This window comes from Maniola jurtina, chromosome 4, assembly GCF_905333055.1.
Source record: "Maniola jurtina chromosome 4, ilManJurt1.1, whole genome shotgun sequence".
Classification (NCBI taxonomy): domain Eukaryota; kingdom Metazoa; phylum Arthropoda; class Insecta; order Lepidoptera; family Nymphalidae; genus Maniola; species Maniola jurtina.
In genome coordinates this window covers 15,721,772-15,734,240 of record NC_060032.1, presented here as the reverse complement: position 1 = coordinate 15,734,240, position 12,469 = coordinate 15,721,772, and the positions used below count along the sequence as shown (strand labels likewise).

At 39.4% G+C, this 12,469-nt stretch overlaps 1 protein-coding gene across 2 annotated transcripts; it reads right to left on the bottom strand.

Moving 5' to 3' along the window:
• Window positions 1-1,576: 1,576 nt before the first annotated feature.
• LOC123864347 (raf homolog serine/threonine-protein kinase Raf) lies at window positions 1,577-12,370 on the bottom strand. 2 transcript variants are annotated; one of them, XM_045904707.1, is made up of 13 exons: window positions 11,531-12,370; window positions 10,812-11,003; window positions 10,235-10,338; window positions 9,362-9,406; window positions 7,779-7,896; window positions 6,954-7,052; window positions 6,660-6,801; window positions 5,822-5,934; window positions 4,601-4,821; window positions 4,161-4,252; window positions 3,677-3,867; window positions 2,725-3,041; window positions 1,577-1,990 (listed from the first exon to the last, which is right to left on the bottom strand). In XM_045904707.1, exons 1-13 carry the CDS (start codon window positions 12,107-12,109, stop codon window positions 1,960-1,962), a joined length of 2,244 nt encoding a protein of 747 aa, XP_045760663.1. In that variant the 5' UTR covers window positions 12,110-12,370; the 3' UTR covers window positions 1,577-1,959. The 2 variants fall into 2 exon arrangements, with proteins under 2 accessions (XP_045760663.1, XP_045760664.1); XM_045904708.1 differs by lacking the exon at window positions 9,362-9,406 and having other exon boundaries at window positions 1,578-1,990.
• Window positions 12,371-12,469: the final 99 nt, after the last annotated feature.

The window sequence follows — 12,469 nt, the reverse complement described above, 5'->3', positions numbered from 1 at the left end:
AGATTAAAGGAAAAAATCCGGTCAAGTGCGAGTCAGACTCGCACACGAAGGGTTACATACCATCGTGAAAGATTATGTACTTTTTAAAATACATGGCGGCCATTTTGAATTTTTTTCATTTAGCGGCAATAGAAAATACACACCGAAAATTTCAATTTTACTTGATGCGGTTCATGAGATACAGCCCACTGACAGACAAACAGATATACGGATAGACAGACAAACGAACGGATAGCGGACTAGCAATAGGGTCCCGTTGGCACCCTTCGGGTATTACTTGGTACTGATTACTAATTGGTACCGATTTTGATCGCAACTAAATTTTATAATATTCGCATCTTTTTCTTATCAATATAATAAGAAAAGGACAAATTAATTTAATTTAGAACTGTCAAACCTCTTGAGTTAAGGTGCCAGTCGTGAACCTGTTTAAAAAAATCATTAGTCTTCAAAAAAATTCATTTTCTGTCCTCTTTTAGCAAATTAAAAAGAAAAAGATGCAGATACTCTTTTAGTTTAGAGAAAAACATAGTCAACGCCACTGGTACTGATTCTAAGAACAATGAAATTTTAGAGTATTCGCATCCCCTTCTTATTAATGTAATATGAAAAGGATAGTCGCAGTTTGACATTTTAAAATTTAATTTAGATCCGTCAAACCTCGTGACTATAGCTGCCAGTCGCGAGCCATTGTTTTAATTTTGTAGCGATTGAAAAATGTAAAATTCATGTTCATCCTTTTTTAGCAATATTAAAAAGACAAGGATGCAGATATTCTAAATTTACTTTAGAGAAAAACATCAGAATCAGCGCAATTATGTCATTAACAGTCACTTAGTACTGAATTAAAATACATATATCGGCACTGGCGGTAAGTGAACCGAGGCCTAGTCCAGTCTAGGCCTTCTGAATTATGTGGTCTATATAAGTTATATAGGCATAAAAAGCAATTTTTTTACGAGTTAAGGGATGATTCACATTACACCGTGCCACTAGGTGTTGCGTTTGAGGTACGAACCAACAACGGATTGGAATTTTATATTAACTTACATACAGTCTGAAACCGTGTATTGGAATTTATAATAATATGAAATTACATACGATCGATACGGTCTAATGTGAATCATCCCTAAGTCATCTAATAATAATTATATACAACATCAATCATGATTGAATAAATAAAATGTAATAACAATAGGTATTGCCTATCCATTCAAGCTCTTGTGTACTAAACATTGGCTGATGGACTAAGAGCCAGCGCGTGCCAGACCTTAGTTATTTTATAAAAGCTGAATGTTTCTCTGCGTATTGTCCCCAACACAGGGAGGAACGATCAGCAACTATGAAGTTTGGATGGTGGCTTCGGGAGATAACAGGTAATAAAGGTGTAAAAAATGTGACATCAAAGTACAAAATCAGTTTTTTAAATATTTTCTTCTGAATTATATTGTAAAAAATTGACTTTATACTTTGACGTAAGATTTTTCTCCCAAAGCCAACATGATCCAAACTTCGTAGTCGCTGATCGTTCCTCCCTATATTGGTAACAATACGCAGAGAAACTTTCAGCTTTTATAAAATAACGAAGGTCTGGCACGCGCTGGCTCTCTCTCTCTGTGAGCTAAGCTAAGCCCCTCCCACTTCCCATGACTCCCGTTTATACATCCACTCACAATGACTTGGCTTTCACTTAGCTTTTGCTGTGCACACAACTAATTTCCAGTTTATTTTAATCGGCTTAGCTTAGCTTCAACATAGCTTAGCTGTTGGTCTGCACCCGGCTTAATACTCTAAACCTAATACATATAGCTCAGTCCCTTTCACTCCCCATGGGTAGAAAAGAAACAAACATATTTTAATCATATAACAATATAACAGTTGAGATCGCAGAGCTATGTAAAGAAGGCCACCTCAGGCCTCGGATCTGTGAGGCTCGCAGGTTGCCTACAACCTGTACTCTTACGTATGTCGCTGGTTAGGCACTGGGATGCTGGGGACAAACAAATTTTTTTTTTAAATTCCGTTGCAAGTTCCTTGACTGCAATCTCACCTGGTGGTAAGTGATGATTCAGTTTAAGATGTTAGTGGGTTAATTACTTTGCCTTCCCCTTATAGGTTTCTAAATCGCTTGGCGGTACGGCTTTGCCGGTAGTGGTAATTAGCCACGGCCATGGCCTCCGTCCAGACCTGACTACAGACAATTTATTCAGAAAATATGAATTCCCAAATTGCCCCTGCTTGAAATCGAACCAGGGACCTCCACTTATAAGACGACAGCGCTCACCACTGGAAATCATCAAAATTCATACATACAATGAGATCAAAGTAAGAATGGGAAAGTCAATGGCAATAAGTGACATTTTTCCATATTCACATGCTGTCTGCTTTGGCTGGGGGACATTTTCGTCCCACTGACACGCTGCCCGCCTGCGCTGGGGGATATTTTCGTCCCACCCACACGCTGTCCATCTCAGCTGAGGGGCATTTTCGTCCCATTCACACGCTATCCGCCTCAGCTGAGGGTCATTTTGGCCCCATTCACATGCTGTCCACCTCAGGGAATATTTTTTTCCTATTTAAAATCAATCAAATTGACACGCCCAGAAATTGTAGCTTATTGGTTTGTTATGTATAAAAAAGAAGGATGGAATATTAACATACCTATAAAAAGCTGACCAACTAGAAAACCACAAAAATAATGGAAAAATAGATTATGTCACTTACCCATAAAAGGCAGGGAAACTGGTGTCGGTATTGAACTGGAAATTGACGGGCGTCTTGGGCGAGGCGCAACTATAACTCAAGTAGTCGTCCGAAGCGTGCAACTGTCTATTTAAACTGGGTTCCGAAGCACTTCTCGTAATCTTCGGCATCGCCCGAAGCATGGATTCGAGCGAAGCAAGGATTTGTCGGAACAAGGGTCTCTGTTCGCGGTCGAATTTGATGCAGTCTTCGAATAGTCGCTTCAACGCCTGAGGCGCATCTTGGCGTAACCGTCTGGCGTCGGGTCTTAGGAGACCCCGCCCGACCATCCATAGGATCTGGAATTGTAACACATCTTGTTAAATAAATTGTTACGAATGATTATTTATTTAAGAAAAACAAAGCTATTATAAAATATGCACTGCCCCGAATTGGAATCTTTTCTCTGGGTTAATTTTATTTGCTTGCTCGGGGTGATTTTTGTCCCGCGATTGCATTGACCATCTCATCCCGGGGACGTTAATTTATGCCGGGTTAACGTGAACACCGCAAAAACCTTTAGCCCATATTCATGTTGACCTACCTAGCTCAAGGATATTTTTACCCATGGTCACAATTATGTATAGCGCGCATAAAAAGAATAGTATCTGAACACGACGCGTATGACTACGCAGTGTCCAAAAACAAATATCAGCTTGGCGTGTAAAATAATCTTTACTCTATGATTCGCGCAATCTACCATGTTGCAACTTCAGATTGGACTATTTGTTTTGCGGACACTATACTACCCCAGCTCTGTGACATTTTTGCCCCATGCACACATTGACCGACCTTAGGGGTCATTTTTGGCCTGTGCAACAATAACATACCTAATTTGCACCCTTTTGTATAGTTTCTTCTGTATCTTGTATTGTTTTCCTGTATATATGTGTGTGTGCAACAAAGATTGCTAAGTAAGTAAATAAATAAATACCTGGTCCTTATTATTAAGGTGGGTGTAAGGCAGCTCGCCAGCCATCAGTTCAAACAAAACAATGCCATACGCGTACACGTCGGATCGAAAGGTGTAGGGCACAGGTTCGTCCATACGGATCACTTCTGGAGCCATCCACAGGATAGACCCTGTGGGTTGCTGCCATTGGATACCTCCTAATGTTGACGAATCTGGGTAAAATACAATGTAATATTGTTAAAAATCACTCTTTTAATTTGGAACTGCGCAGAAACCGAATTTAAGGTCGTTAATGTTAAGGGGCATGAGACGGGCCTGCCCGCGAAATTCAAATTTAATTTGGTTTTTCGCATTTTTTAAACTAATACGACAACGTAGACTTATGGCATTTTCAATTGCGACAATGGCAGTATCATCCTCACAGGTTTATATAAAACTCTTTACTTGAAAGGGTCCAGGTTAAGAAATTAGCTGTAATATCGACTAATTCTGACACATTACTAACCTGACCACCGCACTTTGGCCGTGGCAAGTCCGAAATCTCCTATTTTAACCGACCAGTCGTCTCTTAAAAATATATTATTTGATTTCAGGTCCCTGAAATAAGAAAGAACAATAATAATTAAATGTTAAAAAAAATTGTTTTTCCTTTCACCCACTGTCTCGCCCAGCTAGAGACATTTTTGTCTGATATACACGCTGTCCAACCTTTTTGCCCCATTCTCACATGCTGTCCCCCCCAGCTAGAAGCCATTTTGCCATATTCACACTATGTCACCTGATCTTGGGATATATTTTTGTCATTCACATGCTGTCTGACCCAATTAAAGGACACTTTTGCCCAATTCACGCTATCCACTCGAGCTGGGGGACATTTTGTCACTCACACGCTCTCTGCCCCAGTTGGGGACATTTTTATCCCATTTTTGACAGACTTCATTTTACCTGTGAATAATGTTCTTGGCGTGGAGATAGTCCATTCCCTGAGCGGTTTGTCGCGCCACGTCTATAAGGTATAGCATCGGTAGTGGGGTTTCTAAGACGTGCAGATGTTGGTAGAGGGACGAGCCCTCGCACCACTGCGTCACTATGGCTAGGGAGGGCTTGGACACACAGCCCATGAACAGTAAAATGTTGCAGTGCCGCGTCTTCCGTAGCACTGCCACCTGGGGACAAGATGCCCATTATGAATATTTTTTACCCGACTGCGGCTAAGCCAAAAGGAAGGGTTATGATTTTAGCAGTCTATGTATATATGTACATATGTATGTATGCGCGTTTGTATCATAATCTGAATAATTCTGTCAATCAATTCGTTATTATGGTTCGGGTGACATAGGCTACATTTTACACGAAAAAATCGACCTGACGGTTGTTACATCTAAAAATTCTTTTTTTTTGGTATTATATCAAGTGGGATATCAAATAAAAAAAGACAAAAATCTGAGCTCATAAATAAATATAAATATAGTACAATCTTCTATACTAATAAATAAAATTGGAGTGTCCATCTGTAATTTCGAAATAACTACCGCATATTAAGGTCATAATATGGTTATTTGAACGATACTATAACCGAATCACACGTTTTTAAATTTTTGTCTGTCTGTCTGTTTGAAAAGGCTAATCTTGGGAAAGGCTGAACCGATTTTGACGGGATTTTCACAGACAAGTAGAAAATTGACCAGGGAGTAACATAGGCTACTTTTGTAACCGACTTTCAAAAAGGGAGTTGTGTTTTTCTACCTATGTACATCGAAATCTCCGAGATTTCTGAACCGATTTGCGTCATTTCTTTTTTAATCGATAGAGGAGCTTTGCGACATTGTTTCATAAAAAATTTGGAGTCCTCCTCAATCCTGATGCTGCAGGCGATCTGACCAATCCACGCGGGCGAAGCTGCGGGCATCAGCTAGTGTTAAAATATATTGAGAGACAGAAAAACAATTTTACCATATACTATCACTCAGTGAGTCTATCGGCAGTTTAGAAGACGTCGGCTTTACATAGTTACAAAAAGCCGCCGACTGCGACGCATCACAGGCACATGTGTACGTCGCACGTGCCTGCGCTGTAGCGTACACGGCTCTCAGTACTTTCATACACTGCACTGCTCTGAACTACGTCGCCCTTGTCTTAGTATATGCTTAGCCTCAATGCGCTCACCTCGTTTTTGAAGGCTTGCAGCTGCGCCGGCGTGGGCGTCTTCACGTTGAGCGTCTTGACCGCCACCGGCCCGTGCCAGTGCGCCTTGTACACTGTCCCGAAACTGCCCGAACCTGACGTAAAACCACTGATTACTTAATAATACCTTTGAGGTACAGAAGGATCATTCCGGAAAGATGTTTAACACTTTCCCAGCCAGCGTTTTGATATGCATTGTGTTTTTTTAGGGTATCATACCTCAAAGGAAAAAAGAAACCCTTATAGGATCTCTTTGTACAATTAGTATTTTCAATTTTCGCAGTAAGTATCAAGTGGGGTATCAATATGAAAGGGTTTTACCCGTACATTCTAAAACAGATTTATTTTTATTTTTATGCATAATAATTTATGATTAATAATGCAAAATGTCGGAAAAAATACCCGAGTACGGAACCCTCGGTAGGCGAGTCTGACTCGCATTTGGCTGTTTTTTTTTTAACTGGGACAGCAAACATAAAAAGCACAGGAAAACTGTTTTAGGAAACTGTTTTTTTTTTTTAATTTGGAATAGTCAATTTTGTGGCCAAACGTGAGATGTCCATTAAGATAAACAAAATTCAGGCTCTGCTCATTCTCTTCCAAGGCCGACATCTATAGAGCGCACTTTGACTTAGCTCAGACTTAAGACTGTTAAAACGAGACAGCGTTATATCGCCGACATAAATCTATCCCGTTTTAACCAAAACTTAAGTCTAAGCAAAGTCAAAGTACGCTCTATAGATCTCAGCCTTAGGATCATGTCATTATATGGGAAAAAACAAACCGGGCCAGCAGACTGGTCAAAAATTACTAAACGTACCTATTCTGGCTCCGATGAGTATTTCGTCGGCATGTATGACCCAGTCGTCGTAGCTCTCTCGCGGCGATAGTGCGTGTTTCCACGACTCGTCCGCCGACCGCGCTCGCGCTCTCCTTGGTCGAAGCGTGCCCGTGGGGGATGCCTGCACAACATACGAGCTTATTGCTTACGAGTTACGGTCTTATATTGTGTGCAGCGTGTATGTACTTTCACCTTTTATACGTACATTGCATCATATAATTATGTGAGGCCGACGTAAGGTAAATTCAACTCTATTGTGTATGCGATAAGTACCTGTGTGCTTTGACTCTGTTGCTGGTCGCCTTTGTCCTTGTCGTCTTTGTTGTGTCGCCCCGACGTCAGGTAGTTGGACGACTGTGGCGAGTTGTTGCTCTGCAACAAATCACTAGTTGCTACATCTGTACATCGTAATCAACCAATCCACAGCTGGACATAAATCTCTTTAACAGCTCCCTTCGACTCGTTTGATATCATCTGTCCGCCTAGTGGAGGTCAAGTCTTGGTCTTCCAAATTCCAGCACTGCGCTTACCTATGCGAGATCATATTTTTTTATTCAGATACAAGTTAGTTCTTAGCTGTAATCTCACCTGGTGGTAAGTGATGATGGAAGCGGGCTAACCTAGAAGTGCCATAGCAGTTTACGTTAAACCCATACTCCTTTGGTTTCTACACGGCATCGCACCGAAACGCTAAATCGCTTGGCGGCACGGCTTTGTCTGTAAGGTGATAACTAGCCACGGCCGAAGCCTGCCACCAGACCAGACCAGAAATTTAGAAATTATAAAATACCAAATCCCTGCCGGGAATCGAACCAGGGACCTCCACTAATAAGACGACAGTGCTGACCACTGCGCCATAGAGGCCGTCAAAGGGAGTGTGTGCCCTGCATATTGCCAATTCAGCTTTGCAACTTGTTATGTCGGTTACTCTGGTGCATGTATCATTTCTGATTTGATCACATACTCCAAGCATAGCTCTATCGTCGCCTCGCTGAGTGACTCTGAGTTTTGAGTTTGACAGGACAATAATCCTGAAACACGTCATTCTTCTTCATTAAAATTAAGAAGTACATGTTATATTTTTTTTCGGGATATCACCTGGTTTTGCTTCCGCTGGTGTTCCGCGAGCGTCATCGGGCGTTGGACCATGTTGATGCAGACGTTTGGCGCGGAGTTGGATCTGTCTTGTTGGTTCAGCGAGCGCGGGTGTTGTTGCCTACAATACATGTCATATAATATTGTTGAAGTGGAAACTTCTTGGATGATTTAGGGATGGGTAAAAACTTCAAGTTACCGACATGCTAATATTAATAGTGCTATGAATGTCGATAGATGTAAAGACTGGGATGATATTAACAATATTTAGGGCCATAGTGACATGATGCTTTTAGCATCAGAGATCAGCAATTTTGAGACTGCATCGATGCTGCATCGATGCTGCATCGCAGTATTATATTAATCTTTTAGGCTATCTTTTAGGCTGACTATTTGGGCTGCAAATTGCAAACACAAGTTTCAGTTTTTATCTAGTGCTTTGGTTCTACAAAGTTAGGTGTAAAATGTTCTCTCATCGTACAATGTCCATTGTACGAGGATGTGGTAAAGTCGAAGTTGGGGGTTCGATTCTGGGCATGCACATATAACTTTTCAGAGATATATTATGCGTTTTAAGCTATTAAATATCACTTGCTTTAACGGTGAAGGAAAACATCGTGAGGAAACCTACATGCCTAAGAGTTCTCCATAATGATCTCAGGTGTGTGAAGTCTGCTAATCTGCACTGGGCCAGTGTTGCAGACTATTATAGCCTCAATAATTCTCAATAAAAACTCAAAACATCAAATGCACTCGTCAGATAACTTATTTGGCGGCAGTTCCTCATTAATAAAAGGTTTAACAAACCAAATTGTGAAAAGCAGCACAATTTTTTAAAGCCCCTAATACATGTGGAAAAATTACAAAAATAAAACTAATTTTGATAAAATAAAGCACAATAGTGGGAGGTCTCTTGTGCCCTAATCCAACCCGAATCCGAGAAAATGTAGCCCCAAATATACCAGATTATTTTGGATTCGAATTGGACAGGTGCCTGAAAGGTGAAAAGTCAATCCAAACAGAGACATGCATTCGTTAAAGTGGTTGTAAAAAACCGGTCAAGTGCGAGTCGGACACGCACACAAAGGGTTCCGCACCATCATACAAGTAATAACACTAATTTTTTAAATGATTTTCTGATTTATGCCTTTACTATAGCGGCAGTGACGCGCTACGCGGTGCGCGCGTCGCGGCTGGAGAGAATATCGTGCGGGGCGCTGCCGCGACGCGCAGTTCCGCTGCAGTTCAGTTTGAGTGCGTGGGCACCTTAAGATTACTAACTAAACAAACGGAATGGGAAGTATCCAATATGTTTTGATTCCCATGACGGGTCTTTGATAGGCACGACAAACAGACTGACAGCCAAGTGATCCAATAAGTTAATTTTTTTTTGAGATAGGGAACCCTAAAAAGTAGTCTTTTCTGAAGTTGCAACAATGCAGTTAACCTGTTTGAAAAGATCTATGCAGGTTTAAAGTGCTTAGGAGGTAGTATACTTTTAGGGTATAATTTTAGGATAGTGCTTGCTATATACAGAACAGTACAGTTTGAATGTTAAAGGGTATATGGATATACACAATATTCACCAGTTAACATCAAACTCCTTCATCTTCTTGGCCGGGGAGGCAGACCTGAACATATTCATTTTTATTTTCTTAAAAAATATGTTTCCATAGTATGTGAAATGATGCAGAAAAATTGATAATTTAAGTATTTAATAAAATAATTTGTGTTCTAGGGGTTTTATAAATTCAGACCCGCAACTCCATAGTTACATTATTACTAATTCTGAAGGCTATAGTTATTATGTTATCACTCCAACTGTAAAACCGTTATCAATGTACTCTAATGTTTTGGAAATTCCAATTGGGTATTTTCCTACTTTTGAATTTGATAAATATTGTTACTTTATTATAAACTAGGATAAAATATTAAAATACAACAAGGATTTACAAAGTTACAGCATACAGGCATCTTAATTTTGGAGTGGGAGGATCTTCTATCCCTTTCTCGCAAAACGAAAATTTGTATGAAACCGCACGAAGCTACTATGGCATTAGCATGGAGTGACGTCAAAATGCTATTATCGCTATCTCTGTCTAATCAGAAATATTTAAACGCTTATAACTTTTTTGTTATTTGATCGATTTAATTAGTTTTTACAGTTTACGTCATTATTTTTATCCTAGTTTATAATAAAGTAATAAAAAATTGGAGTAAAATATTCTATTGGTGCAGTGCTTGCAAAATAAATCAACCAATCCGATGTTGCAACGTAACGATTTGCGCGGGTTATATATACTAAATAATTAAATATACCTAGCTGAGTTCTGCTTTTGTACAATATGCAGTAATATACCTTACGTTCAGAATGGATAAATTATTTTGCATGCACTATGACAAAATTGAAAATGAAATGGAGATAAGACTCATTATATCTAAAGTTGGGGGTAACTTACTTGTTCTGATGATATCCAAAATGCTGTGGTAGGTATATGAACCCGGGGTGGGTTTCTGGATTTTTGGCTAGCAATGCGGCGTAATACGCGTCTGTCATTCTGACCTGCAATAAAATTAAAAAAAAACCTCTGACCTGTAATATAGAACATAAATTGAGAATTCCTTAAAAAAACCCAACAGTATTTTGGCTTGACTACTGGCCCCTAGACTAATAAAGTAGTTAATATATTGGTTAAATGGGTTAGTTTAGTATAAGCATTATATTAGTTAAGTGCACAGTAGCGTCAATTCAGATTTTCCCTAAACTAATTTTAGAGTACCTGAAAAGGATGGAAAGTAAAGGACGGAAAATGAATTTGAAACTTAAGACTCAACATTTTAGTCCTACTCCACAAAATTGGACACTATGCTCAAAACTGCCACCTAAAATCACAAAGTTTGATAGTTGTAAATTAAATTTATGTAGAACTGTTAATGTGTTATGTCCTTTTCATATTACATTAATGAGAAAAATATGTGAATACCTAATCTAAAATTTATTTGTTGAAAAAAATGTAGTTATACAGTTCAACCAACCTGATGGCAAATGCTGGGCACTTTGTCGGCGCATCGCTGGTGGAACTTAAAGTTGCACTGGCTACAATAGAAGCCGTTGAACAGCAGGCGCCGGCAGCACTCGCAGAAGGCCAGCGTGAAGAATGTCTTGCGTGTGAACTGGTGCGACATGTGAGACATCACTGGCAACTTGTCCAGGATGCGCACTGTCACCTGGAACATATATTATTCCCTATTGGAAGTAGGTATGATACTACCACTTTTAAAGCTTCAGTTTTCGATTACAACAAACAAATCTTTCTCCTCTATTTTATATTATAGATAAATATTTTATGTAACTTTCTTATAAATAAGGAAATGTGGCATAAAATAAACATTTAAAAATTAGCATTTCTTTTTATACAAGGTAAAAAGAAATTTTAAAACTAAAACACTATAATATTGATGTGCAGTTTCAATAGAATTTTGACTGAGTAAAAATATTGTGTGTGAAAAAATACTGTTTGAGAAATATTACATTAATCAATGTTTTCCAAACCAATTTATTCTTAATACTGTAACAATAAATTAAAACTTACCTAGAATTGTATCAAGGTTCTATGAATTACCTTGTTTCAACTTCTTCCAAAATAAAATCAACTTCTTCCACAATAAATTCAACGAATTGCTTATCCGCTGAATTCAATGATACCTGCAAAATTACACAGTATCCTAATAAAACACGCAAATAAAACACTGACCTCCTCTGCATCAATCATAGTAATGTCGATATCCCATGGTATCACTTCGTTATTGCCTGTCCGAACTACTTCACACATTTCACAAGTCAAGTTCCTTAGTTTGAGCGCCTTCATCAGCGCCTCGCGAAGAGTCACGCCTTCCTTCACCTGCACGCTGGTGCGCTGCTGGTTGGGCAAGTGAGCCCGCAGGAACACCTTCGGCTGCCGTGTGAGCGTATCGTACTTCTTCGACTCATCCTGCCAAGGGTACTCCTCTGACCGGTCCGGCGAGTCGCACTGCAACAATTCACGTAAAGTCTGCTCCCTGAGCTCTAAGTTATGCAACTTGGCAGTCAGCTCCTGGTACTCCGACAAGTATAGCGACGGAGGGTGCTGCAGACCAGCGAACTTCGCGTTCAAAGCATCAATGTTTTCCCGAGTCACATTTATAATACTCTGAATGTTCCTAATTTCATATGTCGGATCCGCTACGTCGTCACTGTCGGTCGAAGTCGACATATTAGCACTGTTGAGCGATAACGCGGGTATATTTCCATTAATTCTTCTTGTACAATTTTCTTTCTCTCTAGTAACTGCCATTTCTTTTCTTTTTTTTAATTTTTTCTTAATTTTCTTCGCGCATACTCGCGCATAGCAGATAGACAATGTTTGTTGCCATTTTATAGCGTAATATGTGCAGATTAAACAAAATTTATTCTTGCGTATAATAGCGATGAAATTGATATTGCCAATAAAGTAAAAAAACTACCCAATTTTTGAATAAATGCCGTAAAATGAATAAAACACAACTCTATCTCGAAAATCAGAACTTTGGGAAACTCAGTCAGGAATGTCGACACAGACGAATAATACTAAACAGTACCCAGAGTACAAATACATTGAATAAACGGAGTACACTATCACAGAATAAACATAGATACACACTACCACAGCACACTA